The 24,125-nt window shown below is 56.6% G+C and overlaps 1 protein-coding gene across 9 annotated transcripts in view; it reads left to right on the top strand.

Annotated features, from left to right (window-relative positions):
• Positions 1-24,125, top strand: part of RIMBP2 (RIMS binding protein 2) — a 90,906-nt gene that overhangs the window by 64,198 nt on the left and 2,583 nt on the right. For 8 of the 9 annotated variants that reach the window (XM_081802418.1, XM_081802420.1, XM_081802422.1 and 5 more), the window contains 9 exons: positions 530-988; positions 2,699-2,842; positions 5,624-5,782; positions 10,598-10,715; positions 13,867-14,051; positions 14,564-14,732; positions 18,935-19,035; positions 20,336-20,407; positions 23,964-24,098. In XM_081802418.1, the coding sequence (XP_081658544.1) occupies positions 530-988; positions 2,699-2,842; positions 5,624-5,782; positions 10,598-10,715; positions 13,867-14,051; positions 14,564-14,732; positions 18,935-19,035; positions 20,336-20,407; positions 23,964-24,098 (1,542 nt within the window). Of the gene's footprint in view, positions 1-529; positions 989-2,698; positions 2,843-5,623; positions 5,783-8,358; positions 9,031-10,597; positions 10,716-13,866; positions 14,052-14,563; positions 14,733-18,934; positions 19,036-20,335; positions 20,408-23,963; positions 24,099-24,125 lie in introns of all 9 variants that reach the window. The other variant, XM_081802426.1, reaches the window with a different exon arrangement.

Here is a 24,125-nt window from a genome sequence, read left to right as displayed (position 1 = left end):
CTCCCCCTCCTCCCCTGGGACTCCATCATGCTCCCCCTCCTCCCCAGGACTCCTCCGTGCTCCCCCTCCTCCCCCGGGACTCCCTTGTGCTCCCCCTCCGTGGGGAAGCCTGCAGGCAGGGTGTGCTCATGCAGAAGTGTATCCTTGCTCTATGATAGCAGGAAGTCCATTTTGGCCTCTGCCTGGCCCTTTCTCCCCCCACCCAGCTTTGGCAGTTCATACCTGGTTTCTGATGCCTCTGAGGCCCCCACATCTATATCTGAATTGGTTCTGGACACGGAAGGAAGGGCGTGGCCCTCACTGGAGCCCAGGAACCTCCAAGAGCTGCACGGGTGGGGTCTGTGGAAGTCCCCGGCCTGCTCCCCACTCTGAGGCTCTCCGGGCCGGGCACGCGGTTGAGCTGGGCATGGATAGGGTCCCAGTCCCCGGGCCTGGGAGGCTGTCTGGGGGCTGGCCCCTGTCCGGCAGGGTGCAGGGGGAGAAGCTGCGGGCAGGCGGGCCGCCCGTGACGGGCATTCTCTGTGTGCAGGTGGCTGAGGTCACCTCCCCCATGGTGGACAGCATAGCCGTGGAGCTGGTGCGGCTGCGGAGCCTGGAAGCCAAGGGCGTGACCGTGCGGACCCTCTCTGCGCAGGGCGAGTCCACGGACTCCGCCCCTGCTGCCATCCCCCCCGACCTCCTGGTGCCTCCAACCCCCCACCTGAGAACTCCCACACCGAAGCCCTTAGCAAGTACCGGAGCCCCCGATACCAAAGATGAACACCTGGGTCCCCACGTCGCCATGGACGGGGCCTGGGAGCAGAGTGGGGCCCCGGCCCCAGCCCACGGGCACATGCTGGAGCCGCCCAGCCTGCAGGGCTCGGGCCTGGGGAGGCGGTCCCCCTCGCCCAGCCGGATCCTCCCACAGCCACAGGGTACCCCGGTTTCCACGTCCGTCGCCAAGGCCATGGCCCGGGAAGCCGCGCAGAGAGTGGCCGAGAGCAGCAGGGTAAGGCTGGGCTTCTCCTCACTGGTCTGCAGAGGGGGCTGCTCCAGGCGCTGGCGCCCGGGGGCTGCCTGGGAGGGAGGGATGCCACGCGGCCTCCCTGTGCCCATGGACTGCTTTCTCGGCCAGATCCTGATGGGATCAAAATGTATTCTCAGTATGTGAAAATGGGCCCACGAACCCAGAGAAACTGCCTCTCGACCAGCCTGGCTCAGCTCCGACAACAGGCTGTGAGCGGCCCAGTCCCCAGGCTCTGTCTGTGTTGAGGGTCTGAGAGGTGCCTTCTGGAAGTCGGCCTGGAGACCTTCTTCCTGAACGAGGCTCACGTCCTGGTTCTGCGGCTTCAGAGCCTCAGCTGTGTGTGCACGCACATGCTTCTACACGCGTGCAGACCTGTTTCCACACACACATGCACACAGACATATCTACGTGCACACGTAGACAGGCGTGTGTATATACACATGTCCCTACGTGCAGAAGTGCACATTTAAAAATACACTCGCGTGCCTGTTACCCGGAACTGTCTGGGCCATGGGGACGGGAGCATTTGGGTTATGGTGGCGCCGTATTCCAGACGAGATGTGCAGTGAGACATGACGTAGTAAGAAACACCTATGAAGTGGTGCCCCGTCCAGGCCCCGGAGAGTAGGATCCGGAACTGGCTAGACCGTGTGCCCCCCCGCACCTGCCTGCCTGGGACAAAGCCCCCGTCTCTTCCTCGGGTGTGTTGGTCTACCGGGGTGTCCGGCATGTCTGCTGTGGCCTGCGCTCGGGGCTCTGGCCGAGGAGACAGCGGCGGTCAGCATCCGTCTCGGCTCTGCCCGTCCAGCTGTAGGTCCCTCCAGGACAGTGAGCCCCGACAGTGTCCTCTCTGAGCTGCAGGTGGAGATATCCGTGCGGACGCCTGGAGGTCCCAAAGCCTGGGTCAGCCTGGCCCTGGGGTGGGGACCAGGTCAGGGAGCCTCAGGAAGGGTGCAGACCCTAAGGGTCAGAGCTGGGTCACACAGGCCCCGTGCAGGACAGTGGGGAGGGATGCGCAGTGCAGTGACAGCCATTGGTCCTCCCCAAACACCAGAAACCCCGGCTGTCGTGTGAGCTCTCCCAACTGGTTCAGTACTGGCCTCAAATACTTAAACAATTAAACACTAATTTGTGACTTCTGACGAGAGGAAGTGAGCCCATCCTCGCTGTGTTGTTTCTCACGAAGCAGAAGCCTGGGCCCAGAACGTTGTGGTGCTTTCGGTGAAGCTCTGTGGGCAGGAAGGGCCTGGCAGGGGAGTGGGCTCCCCTCTGCTCTTTGGGATGGCACCCCTAAGACCCCCAGGCGGGGTCCTGAGAGCTGGCTGGAGCCAGAGCTTGGGGCTGCTCACTCCCCAGGCAGCTCACCTTTTGGAGGGCATGGAGAGAAAGCAAACCTTTGAATGTTATTTTTCAAGAAAGTGTTGAAGAGATCAAGAGCCAGGTGGGGAGAGAACTTTCCATCAGTATCCCTAGGTTTCCTCCAGCAAAGGCAGGAAGTGGTTCTGGTCAGGGACGGGAGCAGCACATCAGAGGCCAGCGCTGGGCCACCGGACACGGGTCCCTGCCCGCGGGAGCTCCCAGGGGACTGGGGGGCTGAGCGAAGCAGAGGCCCAGCCCAGAAGACATGGGGGCCTGGAAGCCCCCTGCCCCTCACCAGCCCCTCTTGACTGCTCCTTTCCTTCTCCTTCCAAGTTAGAGAAAAGGAGCATCTTCCTGGAGAGGGGCGGCGGGCAGTACACAAACTCAGATGAGGAAGACAGCTACGACTCCCCGGACATCAAGAGGAGAGGCGCCTCGGTGGACGACTTTCTGAAAGGCTCAGAGCTCGGCAAGCAGGTGAGTGTGAGAGTGGGGTCCCCGTGGGCCTCCCCTGGCCTCAGCCAGAGCTACCGAGTGTGACCTCCTCTGGGGACAGTTCCAGAAGTCCAGATGGGAGGCTCCCACCCTCCCCAACCGCCCTGTGCCGGCATCTGGTCACGGGGACGATTGGGTGGGTCAGATAAACCTACAGATGACCACCTGGTCAATTTAGCAGAACCCACCTTTTGTTCATCCACTTTCCTTAATTAGACAAATGTTTGTTGGGCATCTGGTATATGCCAGGCATCATGGGAGAGCCCGACACGCAGGATCCACGTCCTACACCTAGAGCGCGAGCCGTCAGTGCTCCCCTCCCAGCCCAGGCCCCTGCGCAGCAGATGCGCCCCGCCTGGCTTGTGGCTCCGGGTTCTGATCACGTGCACTCTAACGGAAGCAGCCCTGACTGTCTGGACAAGAGACAGGAAGGGCTGGAGAGTCGGGCAGCCCGGGGGTGTCCCACAAAGACAGCAGATAGGTCACGGGACACCTGCCATGCCCGGGAGGCAGGACAGCGTCATGGCCTCGGGGGCGTCGGGCTCACACACTCGGGGTCACATCCTGGCCCTGCCGCTGCTCAGCCGTAGCTCTGTGGGCAGGTTGCCCAGCTCCTCCAGCCATCAGACTCTGTCTGCAAGATTAAAATAGTTCTACTTGTACTCATTTTAACATAAGACACAGAATGCCCACCTAATAACGACAAAGGTGATGAAGACATTTCACCACCCACGATACGGGAAGCCTCAGGAGGATGTTGCCAGACTCATTCAGCTGTCCAGTGTTTCTGGGCTCTGGCTTCTGAATCTTCCATGCTTTTTGGCCTTCCTCTTGCTTGCAAAGTGGCTGCCATAGCTCCAATAATCACACCCTCATGTGACAGCACCCCAAGAAGGAAGGAAGGGACGGATGAAAAAAAGAGGGGGCTTGCTTTTCAGGCACTTTTCTCTTAACTGGGAGAAAAGTCTTTTCCAGAAGCTCCATCAGACTTGCTGCTACCTCTCACTGAGCAGCCTGGGTCACGTGCCCAGCAACAAGAGAGGAATAGGATTCCTATCAACGGCTTATCAGTAATGTATCTGGCCAGTGACAGACCCCTCCTTCCATTCCATGAGTTTATTCTGACATCAGTGGGTTGGAATTAGATGAGACCGTATCCTCATGCAAGGGAGTTTCCTGGACGCCTGGGGAAGACCGCCTTAAAACCAGGCTGGTCTTTGTGTATTTAAAGCCCTTCATTGTATGTCTTCTACTTGGCCCCTGAGTGAAAGAATTACAGCTGCAGCCAGGCCCACCCCGAGGCCGCAGAGGCTTAGGCTGAGATCCCTCCTGGCCCCTTCTCCCCACAAGGCACGCAGAGCTTCCTGCCTCCAGCGGGCCTCGAACTTCATGTGGCCAGAAGTGCTTACACGTCTTTATCTGGGCTAGTAATTGAAAACTGGAGTATTTTTAATAAATGTGTCGCAGGCTGCTATTAAATTCATTTGTCTTATTGCCCACCAGGAAAATAAACTGTTCTTAATCAACACCATCTAGCAAAACGGAACGTGGTCATAAATCTGAGCTCGCCTGGGTGTGAGGTTTGGGTTGTGGCAACCTTCCGTATTTTTGCTTTAAATACTTGAGATACTGAAAGCGGACACTGTGAGTGAGTGTGGCGCCAAGCTGCAGCGGCCGGGCGTCGTGGTGCCCGGCCAGGGCTGTCCGTGTCCGTGTGTGCACGCACATTACCACGCGCACCTTTCATCCTATAGGATGTTTGGATGTAGTCCACGCACAGGCTCCGTCAGGTGTCCACGAGCGAGCTGGGCCCAGCGTGAGGCCCGCCTGTGCGCGGGGCCCACCTCCTGCCCGGACCAGCTATTCTCCGGACAACCCAGGGTGTGCGTGTGTGTTAGACGACACCGTATTTGTAAAAATCTTAAATGCTTTTATATGGCACACATACGTGCACTTTCCCACCCTGTGGCTCTCTGTTGCACACATGCGGTGTGCCCGAGCCTGTGAGGGTCTCTGCCAGTTCCTGCCAGCTCGGAGCTAGCAGACCTGGACTGGCCATCTGTGCTCTTCTGGCTCCCTGAGCTTGACAGGATAGGGACGTCCAGGACTTCCTCACCACGGATGGGGGCAACTTGCACGCACGCACATGCACACACATAAACGTGCGCACTCACATGCACACATGCACACACATAAACGTGTGCACTCACATGCACACATGCACGCATAGACATGCACACTCACACGCACGCATGCACACTCACGCACACATGCACGCAGACATGCACACTCACATGCACACATGCACGCACAGACATGCACGCACACATGCACATGCACACATGCGCACTCACATGCACACATGCACGCAGACATGCACACTCGCACACATGCACACATGCGATCACACTCACACGCACACATGCACGCAGACATGCACACTCACATGCACACATGCACGCACAGACATGCGCGCTCACATGCACACATGCACACTCACGCGCACATGCACACATGCACGCACAGATATGTGCATGGCACATGCACACACGTGCACTCACATGCACACATGCACGCACACAGGTGCACAGTCACATGCACACATGACACATGTGCACACATGCACACACATGCACACACACACGTGCACATGCACGAGCCTGGGGCTTCCAAGCATGCAGAGAGCAGGGGAAGGTAGGCGAGGAGGGCCTGGGTGGCCCCCAGACCACGGACCCCCACAGTGTCCCCTCTCTTGGCCCCCAGCCGCACTCCTGCCACGGAGACGAGTACCACACAGAGAGCAGCCGGGGCTCCGACCTCTCGGACATCATGGAGGAGGACGAGGAGGAGCTCTACTCTGAGATGCAGCTGGAGGACGGGGGCAGGAGGAGGCCCAGCGGCACATCCCACAACACCCTCAAGGTCAGTGGCCCAGGGTCACCGGCTCCTGCCACGCGGACTGGAGCTCCCCTTCCCTGTCCCTGTGCTGGGGCTGTGGGCGGCTCCGGATGGCCTCACCCTGCTGTGGGGAGCCCATGGGTTTGGCTCGGCTTCTTCCTCATTGTTGAGTTTGTGCTGGGAAACTCCTCCAACCTCCTGTCCTGCACTTGGCCCAAAAGTCCAGGAGGAGGGGTTCGGGAGAGTCTGTTTGGCACCCTCGGGCTGCCCAGCTCAGTGCCAGGAATTGAGTGAAGACCCAGAACAGGGAAGGCCTCTCCCCGCCCCGCCCCCACAGGCCGTAAGTGCTGATCACAGAGCCAGCCGCTGGAGAGTGGGCCTCGGAGCTGCACTAGGGGCTGGGGAGGAGCGGGCCCAGCAGGGATTCTGCATTTACATGCAAGGAAGAAGCTGGGGTGATCGGTGCTCCAGGGGACATGGAGGCCAGAGAGGGGTGGGGTGTCGGGGGCAACATGGGGTCCACACACAGGCCCCTTCGCAGACACCTCCCCCCAGAGCCCCACATCCTCTGCTCCCACCTCTGGTGTGGCCGCCAGTGAGGGGCTTCATGGGGAACCTGAGCCTGAGGCCTCCAAAGAGCCAAGTAGGAGGCTTTCCCTCATGTGTGTGCCCACACGCTGCCTGCCTTCTCGGGCCTTCGCTCCCACGGTGGGCCCTGCACCCGCCTGGGTGAGCAGTGTGGCCGCCATCCTCCAGCTGTTCCCAGCCCCCACGGGGGAGACACACAAAGGGCCGGACGGCTGCTAGGACCCTTGTGGGCTTTGCAGTGAAAAAGGCCACGAAGAGGAAAACTCCACTGGGGGATAAAGCACCCCACCGTGGAAGGTCTCTGGGACACGGGCACGCATTGTGATGGTGGATAGAAGGCAGCATCCAGCCCCGGCTGCCTTGCACTGATGAGACTCCGATGTTCTCCCAGCACAGGGCCCTGGCAGGGCCTCGGAGATACTCTGTCACCAGGGCACATGGTGGGGTCCTGGGCAGATTCTGCAGTGTCAGCGCCTGCCGCTCCTGGGGGCTCCTCCCGAGCCTACTGCCAGCTCCCAAGGCCTCACCGGCCGGCGGGACTCCCAGTAACCTTCCTTGAGGGAGGCAGAGCCCAGGCCTCGCCCGGTTCCGTCTGATGCCCCCCGATTCCCTGTGTTTGCCTGCGGGTGCTCACGGGTGGGCTGGGCAAAGCCTGGATCTGTTTTTCCATGACGCTTCTCCTTCTGATGGAGAAAGCTCCTAGAGTGGCACTTCCTGCAGATAGTTTAGCAAAGAAGCAGAAGTTTGCCTTCCCTTCCGGGGAGGAGGCCTGGAGAGCAGCAAGTTCGGAATAAAAGCCCATGGCCTGGTGCCGCCCTGCCAGCTGGGGGGGCCGCCTGGGGGAGCCCCTGGGAGCTGACATTGGGCAGAGAGGCTCACTTTGCGTTGCCAACAGTGCTGTTCCATTTTTGTTTTTAAATCAGGAGATTTTATAGGCTGGCCTGGACTTCTGAGTTCTTTGGAAAGTCCGACAGTTTGGGGATCTGGCATCACGACAATTCCCTACAGCTGAGCCAGCTTCCCCCAGACCAGCCCTGCCCCGGCAGCCCCCAGATTAGACCCCTTCTTCACGCTCACAAACGCGGGGTGCCAGGTTAGCAAAGGGGAGGGGTTGGGTCAGAGGCCAGGGCGCTGGCCCAGGCCCTTACCACCCACACTGAGCTCCTGCGCCCTCTCGGGTAAACGCACCAGGGTCCCCAGCTTGCGGAGCCCCATGCGGGGCCTGGGGAGGAAGGGCCTTGTCCGGCGAGGCAGTCGGGATGCACTCGCTGCTCAGCTGGTGTGGAGGATGCCCCAGCAGAGAGAACCTGTGCGCGGCGACTTTGGGTGGGGGCACAGTGGCTAGGCACCTCCGGCCTGGGGCAGCCCCGGGAGGGCGCTGTGCCAGGCGGGCCCAGGATGGCGGGATGAGGCTACCCGTGTGCGCCGGGCTAGGATCCGGAGAGCCAGGCCGACCAGGTCCTCTGCAAATACGGGCGGAGCTCGGCCGTGCACAGCGCACAGCCCGGAGCCGGAAGGCGCCCAAGCGCCAAGGCTGGGCTGTCACGCACGCGAGTTCAGCCCAGAGCAAAGCGCTGCTGGAGGTGGGGAGGGCGCCCAGCAGTGGTGGGCGGGGCCTCCGTGGGGTCCGCCTCCGCCGCACAGACGCCCCCCGCCCCCCTCCCCGCCCCGCCGCCCTCTGACCTCGGTGGGTGCAGGTCTCCCCCCGGCCACGCGCCCCCGGCTGCCCGCTGTCCCCAGCCGCGCCCCGCCGCACGCCTGCCCTGCGCTGGGCGCGCTGCCTGCTCCAGGCTAGGACCGTGGCCCGGCGCGCCTGCCCCCTGCCCCGCACCAGGCACCATCCGTTAACCTTGTGTTCTCATTTCAGAGCCCGGCCAGAGCATGCCTTTCGCCCCCACGAGTACACGCATGCTTGCTGCCCCTCATGGCCTCTGAGACTAATTCTGTCTATTTTCTTTCCTCCCCCCATGTCACTTTGGTCACACCCCGGGTTAACACACCACCCCCTTAAGGAGTGCTCTCAGAGTAGCAGCACCGAGGGGGCCTTCCTGGAGCGGCCTGAGCACCCCCACCAGACCCAGCATAGTTCGAGGCTGTTCAGTATCCCTGAAGTAGCCGAGGAGGGAGAGCACCTCGAGCTCTTGCACAAACAGGGCTTAGGGTACTGGGCGCGGGCCCGGGCCCGCGGTGGGGACGAGGCCCCGCAGGCCTCCTGGCTCCCAGCTGAGCCCCGGGGCCTGGCGGTCGGCCCCCGTGTGGAAGACTTCGCTCTGCAGGACAGAGGCTGTTGGTCCGGCCGCACGGCCAGCAGGAGCCCGGACAGTGGCCTGGACTGTGGGAGTGAGGAGGAGCTGTGTTTCAGCTTCAGGAGCACGACCAGGTGCAGCCCGGGCCCCGGGCACTGTCCCTGTAGGAGAAGCCTGCGGCCGCTGCTGGCCCGACGGCGGACACTGACCCGGCAGAGCAGCATCGAGGAGGACTTTGGGGAGCAAGTGGACCCCAGCGACGTCCTCAGGAGCCATGACGCCCACCCGAGCCCAGAGAGATCCGCCCCCAGGAAGTATGACTGGGAGGAGCCCCCAGGGCACCAAGGCCCGCGGGATGTCTGGAAGAAAAGCATAAACATGCCCGACAGTAGGGCCACTGTCCCAGAGGCTCCGCCCCGGGTGGCAGAAGGCCCTGTGGTGTGTGCAGTCAACTCCCTTCTCACATCTGCTTGCCAAACCAATCCATTTTCATTCTTTGCCCTGGTTTTTTTTTCCTGTTGGTGTCCATCCCTGGGGAGCCTCTCTGCTGGCTGTCTTTCATTTCCATGCATTTTGATTTAAGTCCCATTGCTTCCTGATCTTTGACCATGCTGACGACCCCTTTACTTTGCTTTAGAATACTGACCCCCACCCCTCAGAATCAGCGACAATTGTGGCTGCTTTAATTAAAGGACAACTGAATCTAAATTTTAATTAAGGGTTAGCTGAACTATGATAATCCAAAAGTTTGGCAACACGTATCTTTTCAAAGCGAGCCCCCGGGGACCTGTTAGGACCACCACCTGCACCGTCAAGGGTGTTTTCTCACTATGGCTGTGGGTTTGGGTTGCTGGTGTGTTTGGTCTTCATTCATAACTGGAAAAAAACAAGGAGGAGCAATTATTGAAGACATCCATTTTTACATATTGTTTCCAAAGTAGTTTTTTTTCCCTTCCCCTTTCTTTCCGGGGGGGCGGTTTTCAGAATGAATTTTCCATCATCAGCTCTAGATGCATCCCCCTGCCTTGTGTTCCAGGCTTGTTAGTAGGTTGTCCAGAGTAGGGCTTCATTCAAGGCTTCATTCATCTCTATATTGTGTCCCCTTTCCAGAACATTTGCTCCCGCCATGCTGAACTTTTCCATGAAAGCACAGGTGAGCCGCTGGGGGCGCCAGGCCTTGGGTCTGAGCCCGCGCAGTCGTGGTCTGTCCACACGAGGGCGCCGACCCGGACCCCCGCTGAATCACGGGCCACCTGCGGCCCACACCCTGTCCCCCACCTGTAACAAGCCGTCTGATCACTGGGACTCTCTGACCACCGTTCATTCCCTGCGCCCCTGAGAACTTTCCGACTCCAACTACTTACCAGTGAGCTGGAGGTTTTGCTGTGATTCTCTTGTATGATTCTGACCGTTAGTGCAAATTAGAAGCAAACCCATCTGTAAAGGAGATCCTTCCGAGTCAACCCTGAAAATTGATTGGTGTCTTCGGATTAGGGCCAAGATGTTGCCGTGAGTTTCAAAGCTGGTAACGCACAGAAACGTCTGTCTTTGAGTTTCCAGTAACCTCACACACAACCGTGCCCAGGCGGGATTTGGGAAGTGCAGACCACCCCCCCATGTCCGTGAGCGCTGCGGGAGGGCAGGCTGTCCTGAGACTAGCTGAGGGTCCTCTGTGCTTAGAGGTGACCAGCTGGGTTTGAGCCCCTCTCACTCTGGTTCCAAGAATTTGGCTTTGGCAGCAGGAGCCGCAGAAAACATTGCCTCCCAAGGAGACCCTTCTTGCCCCCACTCCCCTCGGTGTGTCAAGAAACAACTCTGGTGTGGAAGACAGGGTGGCTGGGGTGAGCAGCCTTTTTCTCTTCCAGGTTATTCAGCTAACCTTTCAGTTAAAAGCTAAGTTTAGTTGCCTTTAGAGCTTCTGCTTCTAAGTTGAATTGATTTGGCTAACTTAATTCTCTTGTTTCCCAAGGCTGGCGAGACTTATGACTGTATGTTGTGTCTTCAGATTTTAGGAAACCCGGTGTCTGCAGGACGGGCTGACAGGGTGGATCACGTGGGCCGAAGGTTCTCCCATGGCAGTGCTGGTCCTCAGCGGTCCCGGCCAATGATGGTCCCATCCATCGGTTAGTGGGCCTGACTGACACTTTTGTCTCTCTTCCGACCCCAGAGCACATGGCTGCTCAATCCTTGATCTGAACGTGTTTACAAACTTACTAGGAGTAGCATTGTCAACCACGTACAGAAAACTCTCCATTACTTATGGCAAAAAGAAGGCAGAAAGAGGCATAAGAGAAATGAAACCTATTTGTAAGTATTCTCAAATATCATATTGGCTTTTTATGTCAATCTTCTCCCTACTGATTTTTTTCTTTCCTGGAGAGGCCAAACCACATAAGGCCTGGAGAGATTGCAGGGTGCTGCTTCTCCACGTCCCGGCTCGTGCTCTCATGAGATGCTTGTGGTCAAAGAAGCAGGAATGGCAGCTAAACTGCAAACACCTACATAAGCCAGAGTAATGGAGAGTTCTCTGCATGCATCAAGTGCTTTGGCAGCGGGGCTCAGTGTGACGGGAAACCCCACGAGGCCTGATGTGGCCTCCGGAGCGTGGGCTGCCCTCCTCCCCGGGCTCACCTCCTTGCTCATGAGCCCTCTTCCGGCACTCTGTGCCCATTCCCTTCCTTCCTTTTTGGGATTGAGCCAGTCTTGCTGAAAGCTGTCATTTCAGTCCCTGTGACCGACCCGGTGGGGAAGGGGGCAGTGGTTGAAGGTTTGTTCATTCCACTGGAATGAATCACGGCAAAAACAATTCCAAAAGGTATTCACACAAGATAATGGAACTTGGTAATCAGCCCAAACAAACGGGCCTTTTGTGAAAAGGCACGCACGCATGAAAACAAGGCAGGGAGAGCTGGGAAGGGGGTAGGCGTACAACAGACCGACCCGGGGCTCCGGGGAGACAGCTTAGGGCCTCCGGACACCTGCTGCACTCATCACAGCCACACAGCCTATGTTTAGGAGACAGTCGCCTCCGTTCACGTCAACTAACAGGACAGACAGATGGGATGACGCAAAACAGGTCCTCTAAACTATTGTCCTTCTTCCAGACTTTTCTTCTCTAAATTAGAGTCCAGACAATGGAGAAAAAAATTTCCTCGTCTACCTTTATGGTTTTAGGATGTTTTTATTGATCAGTAAAAATGTCATAGAATACTCAAGATCCTTAAAAAAAGAGTCTTTTCAGTTCACTGAAAAATGACAAAGTATGCAGAGTCCCACTGGTGAACGCTGGTCTCCCATTCCGGATCCCCTGGCAGGTTACATCATGCAGAGCCCGGGTAGTTTCGGGGCCTCTAAACCCGGTGCCACGTTCACATGATCCGCGTGTCACTCCCGAGCCTGAGGGGTGCTCCGGGCTTGGGGGGACCGGCCGTCTTTAGAAACGAGGTGGGGCGGGGCTGGTGTGCGGCCCAGACTCAGGTCTTCTCTGCTGTGGAAGCGGGTTTCTGAATCTCAGTGGACTGTCCCTGTCATGCGTGAAGCCCACAGCCTGGCTCATGGCGTGAACTGCAGTGCACGTGGTTGAAGCGTTAGCCACAAGGACGCTGGGGCTCTGCAGAGGCTCCATCCCCAGTCTCCTGGGACTCAGAGGGACCGGCCGCGGGAGCGGCTGCAAATGGCCTGGCGGGCACAGAGGCAAAGGGGAGACACGGGCGCCCCCGGGTCTCACCAGCTGACCCCAACCTCGGGGAGCCTCTGACGGCCCTTCGATTGTAAAGAAATCAAAACGCTGCATGTGTGTTTTCATCTTAGTAAAACACTAGTTAAATTAGCAAAAAGAGAGTAATGCTAACGCTTTAACCAAAAAAAGCCTCTTAATGCAACTCAAAAAAGTGCTAAATAATCCATGATGGATTTGGTTTAATTGTACCTGACTTCTTATCATGTAGCGGTGCAAGAAAGCACATAAAAACATGATTAAAATCAAATGCTTTGATTCGTACACACACAGAAGCACCTATTAGAGTTTCAGAGGACAAAAGTGAGATGTGCTCACCAGTGGCCAGTGACCCCCGGGAACGGTCAGTGACGTGCAAACAGACCCTTTTCCCCTCGTTCCAATTTACTGCCATTTTTCTTGTGCAAATATCAGTGATTGTTTTAGGAATCTGCTCCACTCCAAAAGCATTCATTTTCTTTTCCAGAGGAACTTAACTCTGTAGACCATATACTCCCTAAATATATTTTTAATTATTATTATTATTATTTGAGAGAGAGAGAACATGAGCAGGGGAGGGACAGAGGGAGAGAGAATCTGAAGCAGGCTCCATGGCTGGTGCAGAGCCCGACGCGGGGCTCGATCTCACGACCCTGAGATCACAACCGGAACCAAAATCAAGAGTCAGATACTTAATCGACTGAACCATTCAGGCACCCCCCGAACAGATTTTTAAGAAGCAATGCATTCACAATTGAATAAAAATACTATACCTTTTCATATTCTCTAGGTGTCCTAAACTAAGAAAACAGTGACTTAAAAAGATTTAAAAAGAGAAAAAGTATGTCGGTCTGGATGTAGTAAATTCTCGACCTTACAATCAGCATGAGGAAGCCTCCTGACACTGACCCATGACTCGCAGGAGGATGGAATTGGGTGCGGTTTCTCGCTGGATCGTGGCTGGTCTTTGCATTTATCATAGTTGGTCTTTGCTCCACGTGAGATGCCCCACTCGAGGGGATCCCATTCTGACCAGGGGACTGTGACCTCCCCAGAGGTCCCTTTGACTTAGGTCATGATCTCAGGGTCCTGGGATGGAGTCCAGGATTGGGCTCCCTGCTCAGAGGGGAGCCTGCTTCTCCCTCTGTCCCTCCCCCTGCTTGTGCACGCTCTCTCTCTCTCTCTCCCTCTCTGACAAATAAATACGTGAAGAATGCATTTGTCGCCACTTAAGTATTTAGAGCTAAGTGAGCAGCTCGGTGAAGTACCCCAAACTTTGACTCACATGCAGGTGCCTTTTGGTGACCAGGGTGGGGGTGGGGGGCCGTCCTGCCGGCTGTGCTCTGCGGCGGATGGCCTGTCCCACACTCGAGTTCCATGACAGCTGCTGGTTTTTCAAACCCATCTGTGTCGATCTGCATATTGACCACAAATTTATTTTAAAGACAAGTCACAGTGCCTCCACCGTCCCATCTTCTAAACCACACTTCCTACAATAGCACACGTCTCCAAGTCCAGGAATCACCTAGCCCTCTGTCTTTGTCCCCACATGCTCCCAGACGAGTACAGTGAGCGGGACCGCCTTTCTCCAGACTTCTACGAAGAGTCAGAGACCGACCCAGGTGCCGAAGAGCTCCCAGCCCGGATCTTTGTGGCGCTTTTTGACTATGACCCCCTCACCATGTCCCCGAATCCAGATGCTGCCGAAGAAGAGCTTCCTTTTAAGGAAGGACAGATCATCAAGGTGGGGGCCGGGCTGGGGGCTGCCGGGCAGGTGGGGCACCCGGGGTAGGGAGCTGCTGTCACCATACTGTAATTCCTTAGCTCGTCCCAAGGGCAGGCTCGTTCTGTTGCTTTATATGTTCAGCCTTCGGACCAGCTGAGAGGAGGGACCTTGTGAGTCTGAAGTAGGAACCTGACAGCCTGGCCCTCCGTCTCTCGGAGGAAGCCCTTTGCTATGGACGGAAACACCGCTGGGAGGAGTCTCAAAGTCCTCTCTGTCGGGTGGGGTCTCCTCACACACAGCCGGCAGAGTGAAGCCAGAGCCCTGATGGGGAGACCAGCGGGTTGTCCAGACCCTGGGGCAGAAGCTGGTTCTCAGGCTGTGTGGGTGGAGGGGCAGGTGTGCACGTCTGCAGGGCGCGTGTAGGTGACCGCGGGATCTTCCCACACATCATGATGACACGCGGGTCCGCGCCGGCAGAGCTGATGCGCTTGCGACCCAGCAATCATACTGGCCCTCCGCACTGGCTGCAGGTCTATGGTGACAAAGACGCGGACGGCTTCTACCGTGGGGAGACCTGCGCCCGGCTCGGCCTGATTCCTTGTAACATGGTCTCAGAAATCCAGGCCGACGACGAGGAAATGATGGACCAGCTTCTGAGGCAAGGCTTCCTTCCTCTGAACACGCCCGTGGAGAAAATAGGTAAGAGCCCGCCCCCGGCTCACCCCTGCACCTGCTGGCGGGGCCGCTTCTGCTTCCCCCAGCACCCCGTGGCCACACCGCCAGCCAGGAGCAGGAGGTGGTGTGGACAGGGTCCAGTCTGGGCCATCCCAGACTGAAAATGAACCCACTCTATAAACCGGGTTGTGATGGTCCTGCGTGCTTTGGGGACATTTATGCACCTAAATATTTACAAAAACATAGATGATTTTCTTTTTTTTTTTAAAGATTTTATTTATTTATTTGACAGAGAGAGACACAGTGAGAGAGGGAACACAAGCAGGGGGAGTGGGAGAGGGAGAAGCAGGCTTCCCGCGGAGCAGGGAGCCCGATGCGGGGCTCGATCCCAGGACCCTGGGGTCATGACCTGAGCCCAAGGCAGACGCTTAACGACTGAGCCACCCAGGCGCCCCAACATAGATGATTTTCTAATGGAAGATGAAGTGCAGCCTCGCTTACTAAAAGTCTGTCTAGAAAATAGACAGTCCATCTAGAAAATAGACTATTTGCTTTCTGGTTGTTTGTGCATGTTGTGTCCCCCTAAAATGTGTAAGTTTATCATGTGACCCCCACGGTGCTGGGGTCAGGAAGCGAAGCCTCTGGGAGGGGCTGACGTCACGACTGCAGAACTCTCAAAAGGGCATCAGTACCCTCATCCAGGAGGCCCCACGGGCGTCCCTCGCCTCCTCTACCCCGCGAGGACACAGGAGAAGAAGCCTGTGGACCAGGACACGCGTCCTCCCCAGACCCTGACCCTGCGGCGCCTCGGCCTCAGACTTCCAGCCCCCAGAGCCGTGAGGAGCGACTGCACTGTGTTCGGGTGGTGCACACGGACCGGGACGCCGGGGATGAGCTGTGAGCCTTCGCCCATGCCTAGTACGGGTCAGAGGGTGATGAGGTCACGCCATGCTTTCCATCCAGGTGGGTGTTGCTCATCCAAAAGGCAGAAAAGATTTTCACGCTTTAATGTGGACGGATGACAGACTCCTCCATTTATCTTGACCCAATTTGCAAGCACCAGTGAGTACACAGCAAAACTATTTTCAGTGAATTTAAACATTACATTTATGATTTCTAATTGTGCACATGTGCAGGGAAAATCTACTCATTACAAAGGCCTTTGCTTTCTCTAAATAGCTACAGACAGAAAGATCCGTTTTATGTCATTCACGTTTTAGGTTTTAATACTTCAAAACATTAAGTTAACTTAGTTCTAAATCGGATTTCAGAGACAAAATTCAATGGCTCAAAGAATATGCATAATTTTAAGGATAATCACAAAATCAAATACACTGTTTCAACCTCTTTGGTATGAGTGAACTTACAGTCTGAAGTTGAAACCCACATCTGGTAGTTGAAGCTCCTGTGAATACACCGCCCAGGTCAAGCCCGCGAGCCGAAGCTCCTGAGCCCCGTATACCCCGACTCCTTTCCCAAGGCCACAGTGATGGGGTCAGGGCGGGAGCGGGCTCTATGCACCGCACACCCAGCAAGCCTGCAAGCGATCCGCTAGAAAACAGTGGCTTGATTCATGTTACCATTTAGATTACATGTCTGTTTGCTTTATTCTTTTTTTCTAAACCTGACTTTTGAAGGAACCAGACTGAGCCACCACAGGCCCTTCTAGCACTACAAAGTAGGATTGTCCCTGCGGGCTGAGCGCACATCTCCCGCGGCCGGGGCAGGACCCGGCGTCCGCCTCGCGGCCCTTTTCCGACACCACGTGCGGTGAGACAGGAGGAAACGGGATGCAGACCGGAAAAGAAGACAAACTTTTTTCTAGTCACAGATGACATGAAAATCTACTTAGATAATCTCAAAGGATCTAGAACAGAAGTTCCTAGAACTATCGAGTGAGCTTAGCAATTGTTTTTCCAATGTTAACCGTGAAAAATTTGAACTTGACATTTAAAAAGTAATACTATTTGCAACGATGTGACAGACGTGAGAAGGAGGGGTTGAATGCACGCAGGCTCTGTGTGGGGGAGACCACCAATGGCGAGGAAGGAAATCCAAGGATCCCCAAGTAAATAGACATCATGTTCCTGGACTTCAGGCAGTGAAGACATCCAACATCCCCAAACTGACCTGCAGATGGATGCACCCCCGGTCCACGTCCGTGCAGGGATCCGTGTAGATTCAATGCGCTAAATCAAACGTGTACGAAAAGGCAAAGGGACTACAGTTGCTCGAACGATTTTTTAAAAGCACAGTGGAAGACTCGTGCAAGCAGGTTTTACGACTGGCACACAGGGGAGCCGATGGAGACCAGGTGGTGTGGGAGGCCACAGAGGCACCGTGATCCATGCAACAGGGTGAATCCAGAAACAGACCAACGCTTGCACCGTCCACAGAGTTTCAACCCAGGGAGGGGGCAGTTCAATGGGGAAAGGATGGTCTTTCCGTAATGGGTGGTGGAATTGGGCAAAGAAAAATGAAGGTCGGGCCACACTCCTGAAACTCAAAAAATGAACTTAAAATTGAACACGGTCTTAAGTATGAAAGCAGACCATGAAACTTCTAGGAGAAGAATTTCATGGTGAGGAAGCCACAATTTCTTTGACGTGACACTAAAACCATGACACAGAAAAGGAAGAGCCTGATGTCAGACTTCACTAAAATTGAGTAGTTTCCAAAATCGAGAAACACAGCATGAAGAGAAAGAAGAGCGAGGCCCCAGGCTGCAGCAAGTATCTGCAAGGGACCCGGCCGAACGGGGAACCGTACTGAGAACACACTGCGCTCAACAACTCGACGACAGGAAAGCAAACCACCAGTGCCCCGTGGGCAAAAGACCCAAGAGATCCTTTGCCACAGAGGACTCGTGGATGGCGAACGAGCAGGTGGAGGGATGCATACGGGACCCATGGAGGGCCGGTTAGAGCGCGATGAGAAGCCAGGACGCCCCCTCAGGGCTGGAGGCGAACCCGCGTGCCACGACCGCTGTGCCCAACAGGGGGCGGTCCGTCTCCAGCCGGACACACGGTACCAGCCGGCCGCCCCCTCCTGGGTCCTCGCCCGGGGGAATGGAGCTTCTGTGCGCTCCCACAGCTGCTTGGGCGCTTGTGGCGGCTGCACGGCGCGTCACTGATCCCCTGGAAGGTGGACCGAGTCACTGATGCTTCGGACAGGGGGATGCTCCTCACCAATAAGAGTAGCACTGTGGACACACGCAGTCACACGGAGGGAGCTCAGGTGCATTGTCCCGGTGAATGAAGCCAGTTTCTAAAACCTGCATGACTCCATTTATAGGATATTCCAGAAAAGGTGAAAGTATGGGGACAGAAAACAGACCAGGGGTTACCTGGGCTGGGGGTGACCACAAAGACACGGGAGGGCGATTGGGGGCTGAGGGAACTGTCCTCTACCTTGACGACTGCAGGGCTTGTGTGACCACGTGAGCTTGCCAACACGGTCGGAAGCGGGCGCCGGACAGAATGCATCTCTGGGCTCTTCTTGCCACCTGCAGGGATTCGTACTTGCACCTCCCCTAGAAAATTAACAACGTCCAGAAGGACTGGATGCACCCATGCAGGAAGCCCGTGGTCTGTTTCAAGGAAACACACATGCACAGGCCCAGCAAAGGCGCCCTCGCGCTTTCTAAATTACAGCGGCGACCCTGGAGCAGGACCCAAGGCGTGGCCCATGTCTGGAACTTCGCACGCGGCCGGCCCTGCACCTGCGGGACGCCCCGGAAGGGCACATGACCGACGTCAGTTGCTTTCTAAACACTTGCCTTCAATGGTTTTCCTTTGTATGAATCCCAAAAACCAGTTCTAGGCACCAAGCAGCTGTGTTTGGAAGAAAAGCACCAACGCCAGGTCCTCTGGGAGAAACGCACCGTCCTGTGCTGCCCAGAGCCACTGAGAGCTTTGATTCCGGAGGATCCCCTGCTTCATGTTAGCCTCCCCACTGGACGGACACATCGGGGAAGGGAAGCGTCCTCTGTAAGAGGGGGTACTGGGTCAGAGCAAACATACGAGAACATGCAGCTCAGGGCGCCCGGCCCCACAGCCGGAGGCTTCGCTGGTGCTCGCACCCCGAGCATGAGGCCCTGGAGAGAGCGGTCGTCGGGTCCTGCTGGCCGCGTGTGCCCTGCTGCCCTGGGGATGAGGGAGAGGGGGCGCCACTCCTTTCGGAATAACCAACTGATGGCTTTCTTCTTCTCCTTGCGATGTAAACAGAGAGAAGCAGAAGAAGCAGCAGGCACCCGGGGGCGACGCGGAGGGTGGTGGCCCTGTACGATTACGACCCGCGAGAAAGCTCACCTAACATCGATGTGGAGGTACGCGCCAGGCGCTGTTCCGCTGCGGCTCACGGCTGGTGCCTGGGCCTCTCCCCGCATGGAGGCTTGGGGGCCGTGGGATCTGGAAGGGTCGGTACATGCAGTAAATGGCGTGAGGGAGCTGGGTGGGAGGAGACAGGGAAGGCGTGCAGCAGCTGACAGGCCCCGTCGCCGTGGCCCGGGCTCCCCATATGGGACGCCACGGGCGGAGCAGTCTGCAATCTTCTGCCTCGGTGACAGCCCCGTAGGGTCGCCTGGAAGAGAGAAATAACAGCCCCGAGCGAAAGCAGAACTGTAAGGCCCCCCCCGCCCCCCACACACGCAGAAGCTGAGGGGGAGGCCCCCTGTCCTCCGCACACATGGCCTGGGCCGGCGTGGCCCTCGACGCCCTGGGAGGCGGGAAGGGAGTCGCCTCCAGAGCTGAGAGGCTCGGTTTTCAGCCCACGGACCTGCTTTTTCAGACGACAGCTGTGTCCAAATCTGTCACCCACGGTTTTCCTTGTGCCCCACGTGCTCCCAGCTCGTGGTTCAGATTCAGAGTGTGCACTCTGCAAGCATTTCTGCATGGACCCGATTCACAGGGGACACCTGGTGGCCTGAGAGGTCAGCTTCCTTCCCTCATCTTCACGTTCAGAGATTAACCCACGTGTTATTTTGTCTTGGATTTGCACCCTCCACTAGAGTCCATGTGCCCGTCTCTAGGCTGGTGCCTGGCATGGCACGGACACTTTGTAGAGAATGAATAATTGAGTAAAGGTTTTTTGCACTCAGTGAAAGGATAGTTATCTAACGGTCCTTACACTGCAGAGGATTTTTCCCTGAAGTTCTGGGTTTTTCAAGTTAACTCTTTGACCAGTTCTATTTTATTTTTTTTAAAGATTTTATTTATTTATTTATTTGAGAGCGAGAGCGAGCACACAAGCAGGGGGAGCAGCAAAGGGAGAGGGAGAAGCAGGCTCCACATGGAGCAGGGAGCCCGATGCGGGGCTCGATCCAGGACCCCGGGATCATGACCTGAGCCGAAGGCAGACGCTTCACACTGAGCTCCGGTGGGAGCAGCGCGCGGGGCGCTTTGCAGGGCGGCGGGCTGCAGCCTGAGCTGTTCGTCCTCCTGAGTCCCTGAGGCGCCGTGCACGGAGGCACCTGTCGGCCTCCTACCCTTCCTCCCTGTTTGAGAGAGCACGTCAACGCCGGAATAATGAGAAGAAAGAAATCGTTAGAGCAAGCGTGAAGAACTTTCTAAGGAAAACCGACTACTCCGTGCCGAAGGTGTTACTAACTTGCCGTTCTGTCTCCACAGGCAGAGCTGACGTTCTGCACCGGAGACATCATTACCGTTTTTGGTGAGATCGATGAAGATGGATTTTATTATGTAAGTTTTTGAAAGATCAAAAAGCACCATTTCATTCGTTTTGCATGTGTATTTCTGCTTGCGTGTTCTTGCCCCTACAATTATGTGTAAGCTTCCTATGGCTTTTGGAAAGGTCCCTGTCACTGGGGCTCGTCTGATACAGAAAGAGGGGCTGTGAGCATCTCCATCCCTCCTGCTCTGAGGGGGGCACTTCCGTGTCCATAAGCTGCAAACAAAGCACATGTATTCCCATTCTTCCATCTAAAATTGTCTTCCATCCAAATAGGTACCAGTTTAACTCTCTGTTTATTTGTACGGTATACGTTTTTATACGGGAGAAGGAAGGAATACAAATAGGCAAAGTTACTAATTAATCCACACCAACAGCATGTAGAACTCCTCCCTGACCTTCCTCGGAGCTGACGGCCATTGGCAGCGGGGACCAGGCTCCCGGCTCAGTGGCCCCGGGGGCAGCCTCCGTCCTTTACCCTCCCGACATTTCCTGAGGAAAAGAGAGAATGCCGATGGGCTTCTCGTCGTGCTCCCCCCCTGGTGGCCCCCCTGAGTGCCGCCCTCCCGGGCCTGAGCCCACAGGGCTGTGAAGGAGCCAGCTGGCAGGCCTGTGGGGTGCCCGCCCCAGGGGGGGCTGGGGGACAGGGCCACCATCTCGTGCCAGGGGTCCCACCTCCCCCATCACCCCCCTTTCTTTAATCAGAACAGCTGGGAATCCATCAAGTCCTGGTAAGGCAGGTTTCTCTTTGAGTCAGATGAGTTCACAGCCTTAGGCACGTGGGGATCCAGGCTCGTGATCACTGCAGATCCGTGTCAGTGAGGATGCTCACACTCTGCCCCCGTCTCTTTCCAGAAGAGACTGTGAAGGGTCTGCGAGCGGGCAGACGTCAGGCTTTCTGTCCTGTCGAGGGCTGGAGAGGGGGCGGGCGAGGGAGGTGGGGGCCCCCGAGGCCGGGGCGCGGGCTGCAGGCCAGTGCAAGTGGCCGAGGGGGGTGGACAGAAGGCAGCGTCAGTAGCTCCCAGAGCGCGGGTTGTTAGTTGGGGTGAGAGTGTTGTCCAGGAAGACGCCCACATTCTGCCTCAGGTGATGGCTGCCCTTGGGAACACGGGCACGAGAACGCAGTTGAGAGAAAGATGTGCTTTGGAAAATGCTGAGCTTGAGGGTGTGAACAGGACATCTGAGCCTCTCCATGATGGAGAGGGATCCGTGCCGTTGATCCTGGAAGATTCTAGTGGCCACGTCTGATGCAGCAGCGTGCGGCGGAGGGGGCAACGTGAGGGGGTCCTGTGCGACGTGGCGTTCACAGGATGGCGCGAGAAGCCCGGGAGAACGAGGGGAAGAGGCAGGTCCATCCCCGAGCTCCTCGGTGAGCCCCGAGCAGGGGCCCGTCTGGATGTCCGCGGGCGCGGGACTGTCTGGGTCTGCGTGCCCACGGGGATGTGAGGATGAGGCCGTGCACTTTCATAGAACCCAGTCCCCAGACCCGAGCAACAACTCCACGTGGCGCTCCCCTGAAGGGGCAGGCGTGGCTGGTGGGGAGGAGGATCTGGCTGACATCTGGGCTCGTAGACAGCAGAGTGGCTGGTGTAGACGTGATTTGTGACCCTCGATGTGGGAGAAATGTGTACAGTAAGCCGCAAAGATGTCCTACAGAAGTCTCTAAGGGACACTGAGAGAGAGACCTTAGCTCCTAGAGGAGGGCGAGGAAGGAGAACGGGGACGGGGACTCCGGGGTCGAAGAGAGGGCGGGTGGCCAGATCCGGCGCGTGCGTATTGGGCTCAGAGGGGATTCTTGCTGGGAAGAGGTGGGAGGTACCTGGGGCTACCTCTTTTTTTAAATCAATTTTTATTTTTAATTGTGATGAAATACACATTCTTCATCATTTCTACGTGCACAGTGCGGTGGTGATACATTCACGTTGTCGTGAAGTCGCCACCGTCTGCCTCCAGGACTCCTCCCCGCTTGCCACCCTGAAACTCCATCCCCAGTAAACACCAGTCACCCTTTACCCCTCGCGTCCCTGGCCCCCCATCTCCTCTCCGTCCCCATGAATCCACGTGCTCTCCGGGCCTCACACACAAGGACTTTTCTCACGCCTGCCTTACCTCACTGAGCGCAACATCGTAGCGCGGGTCACCCTCTCCTTCCTTGGGAGGCCGAAAATAACTCCACGCTGGGTGCACATGGTTTAGTTAGCTGTTCGCCCGTCAATGGACACTTGGCCCCTGCGAGTAACACAGTGATGAACATGGTGTGCAAACACGTCCCTCGGACCCTGCTTCCAAGTCTTTCGGGTTTCGACCCAGGAGTGGAATTGCTGGGTCAGATGGTAACTCTGGGTTTAACTTTTTGAGGAGCCACTGGATCGTTTTGCCCTCAGCAGCGCCCCACTTCTCATCCCCCCCAGCAGGTGCACAAGGCTCCAATTCCTCCCTATTTTCAGCAATATTTTGTCTGTGGTTTTTTTAAATGTTTGTTTGTGTTCTGTGGTAGACGTCCTAACAGATGTGAGGTGGTGTCTGGTGATTCTGGTTTACATTTCCCTAAGATGTTCGTTAATTCATGTTGACCATCTTTCCATGTACTTGTTGGCCGTCTGTGTGTCTTTTTGGGGGAGAAATAGCGATACAGATCCTTTGCCCATCGTTTAATCAGGTTCTTGTGTTGAGCTCTCGATGTGTTCTGGACACGACCCCTTCTTAGACAGGTAGCTTGCGAACGTTCTCCCATCCATCCCATAGGTTCACTCTTCACCCTGGTGGTGCTCTCCTTGGCTGCAGTTTCTAATCAGGGAGCAGGCTGCGCATCTCATGCTGTTATTTCTTGGACTTGAAAACAGAACAACAGACTCCCATGTAGTCCGGGACTTGCACTGATGGGGCAGGTGGGCATTGGGGGCGGTGGGGAGGAAGTGACATGGTGGCCGTGACCCGCTCGGTCCAAATGTCCTGTGGACGGTGACCTTAACTATGTACCTGCGTAGAGATGTGAGAGAAAGTTCTGGAAGGGAACAGACAGACCTGAAGCAGTATCCTCTCTGGGGAGGTGTCAACGGACATTTTCATGTCCCCCAAATTGTTTGCATTTTTATGGTGAGAATGTGGTTGTGCACGAGACGGATGCGTAGCTCTGCACCTGGCCTGCACGCTGGACCACATGTTGGCCTCGGGAGGGGGTCAGTCTGTCTGGATCGGTGCATCTGCTCGAGTGGTGTCTTGGGATGAGGGATGCTGAGGTCAGCCAGGGGGTCAACGGCCACTACATGGGGTGGTCCTGAGGACTGGTTCCTGGGAGCTGCCTGAGCCCACTGGCCAGAACAGACCTTCCTCAGCTCCACCCCAGACAGGCCAGGTGCAGACCTCGGGGACGGGACTCTGCCCCTCGAACGCGTCCCGCGGTCACTGTCCGGATCAGGGTAATTTGGAGACACTGGAGTCCCTCTGAATTCTCCCACGTTTGAACCAGAACAGACCCGGCAGGCAGCCCTCCCCAGAGCTCTGCTCCTGTGGTGAGAGCAAGAAGGAGGTTTTGGGAAAATCGAGTAACTCGTTCTGTGTTTTTAGGGGGAACTGAACGGGCAGAAAGGCCTTGTACCTTCAAACTTCCTGGAAGAAGTGCCTGATGACGTGGAAGTCTATCTCTCTGATGCACCTGGCCACTACCCCCGAGACGCGCCAACGCGCTCCAAGGCAAAACGGGTAAGCAGACGCCCCCAGCACCTCTGA

Source organism: Leptonychotes weddellii, chromosome 13 (genome assembly GCF_054177405.1).
Source record: "Leptonychotes weddellii isolate Sample4059 chromosome 13, ASM5417740v2, whole genome shotgun sequence".
Lineage (NCBI taxonomy): Eukaryota > Metazoa > Chordata > Mammalia > Carnivora > Phocidae > Leptonychotes > Leptonychotes weddellii.
Note: the sequence above shows the minus strand (reverse complement) of the source record. Positions and strands in the feature narration are given on the sequence as shown.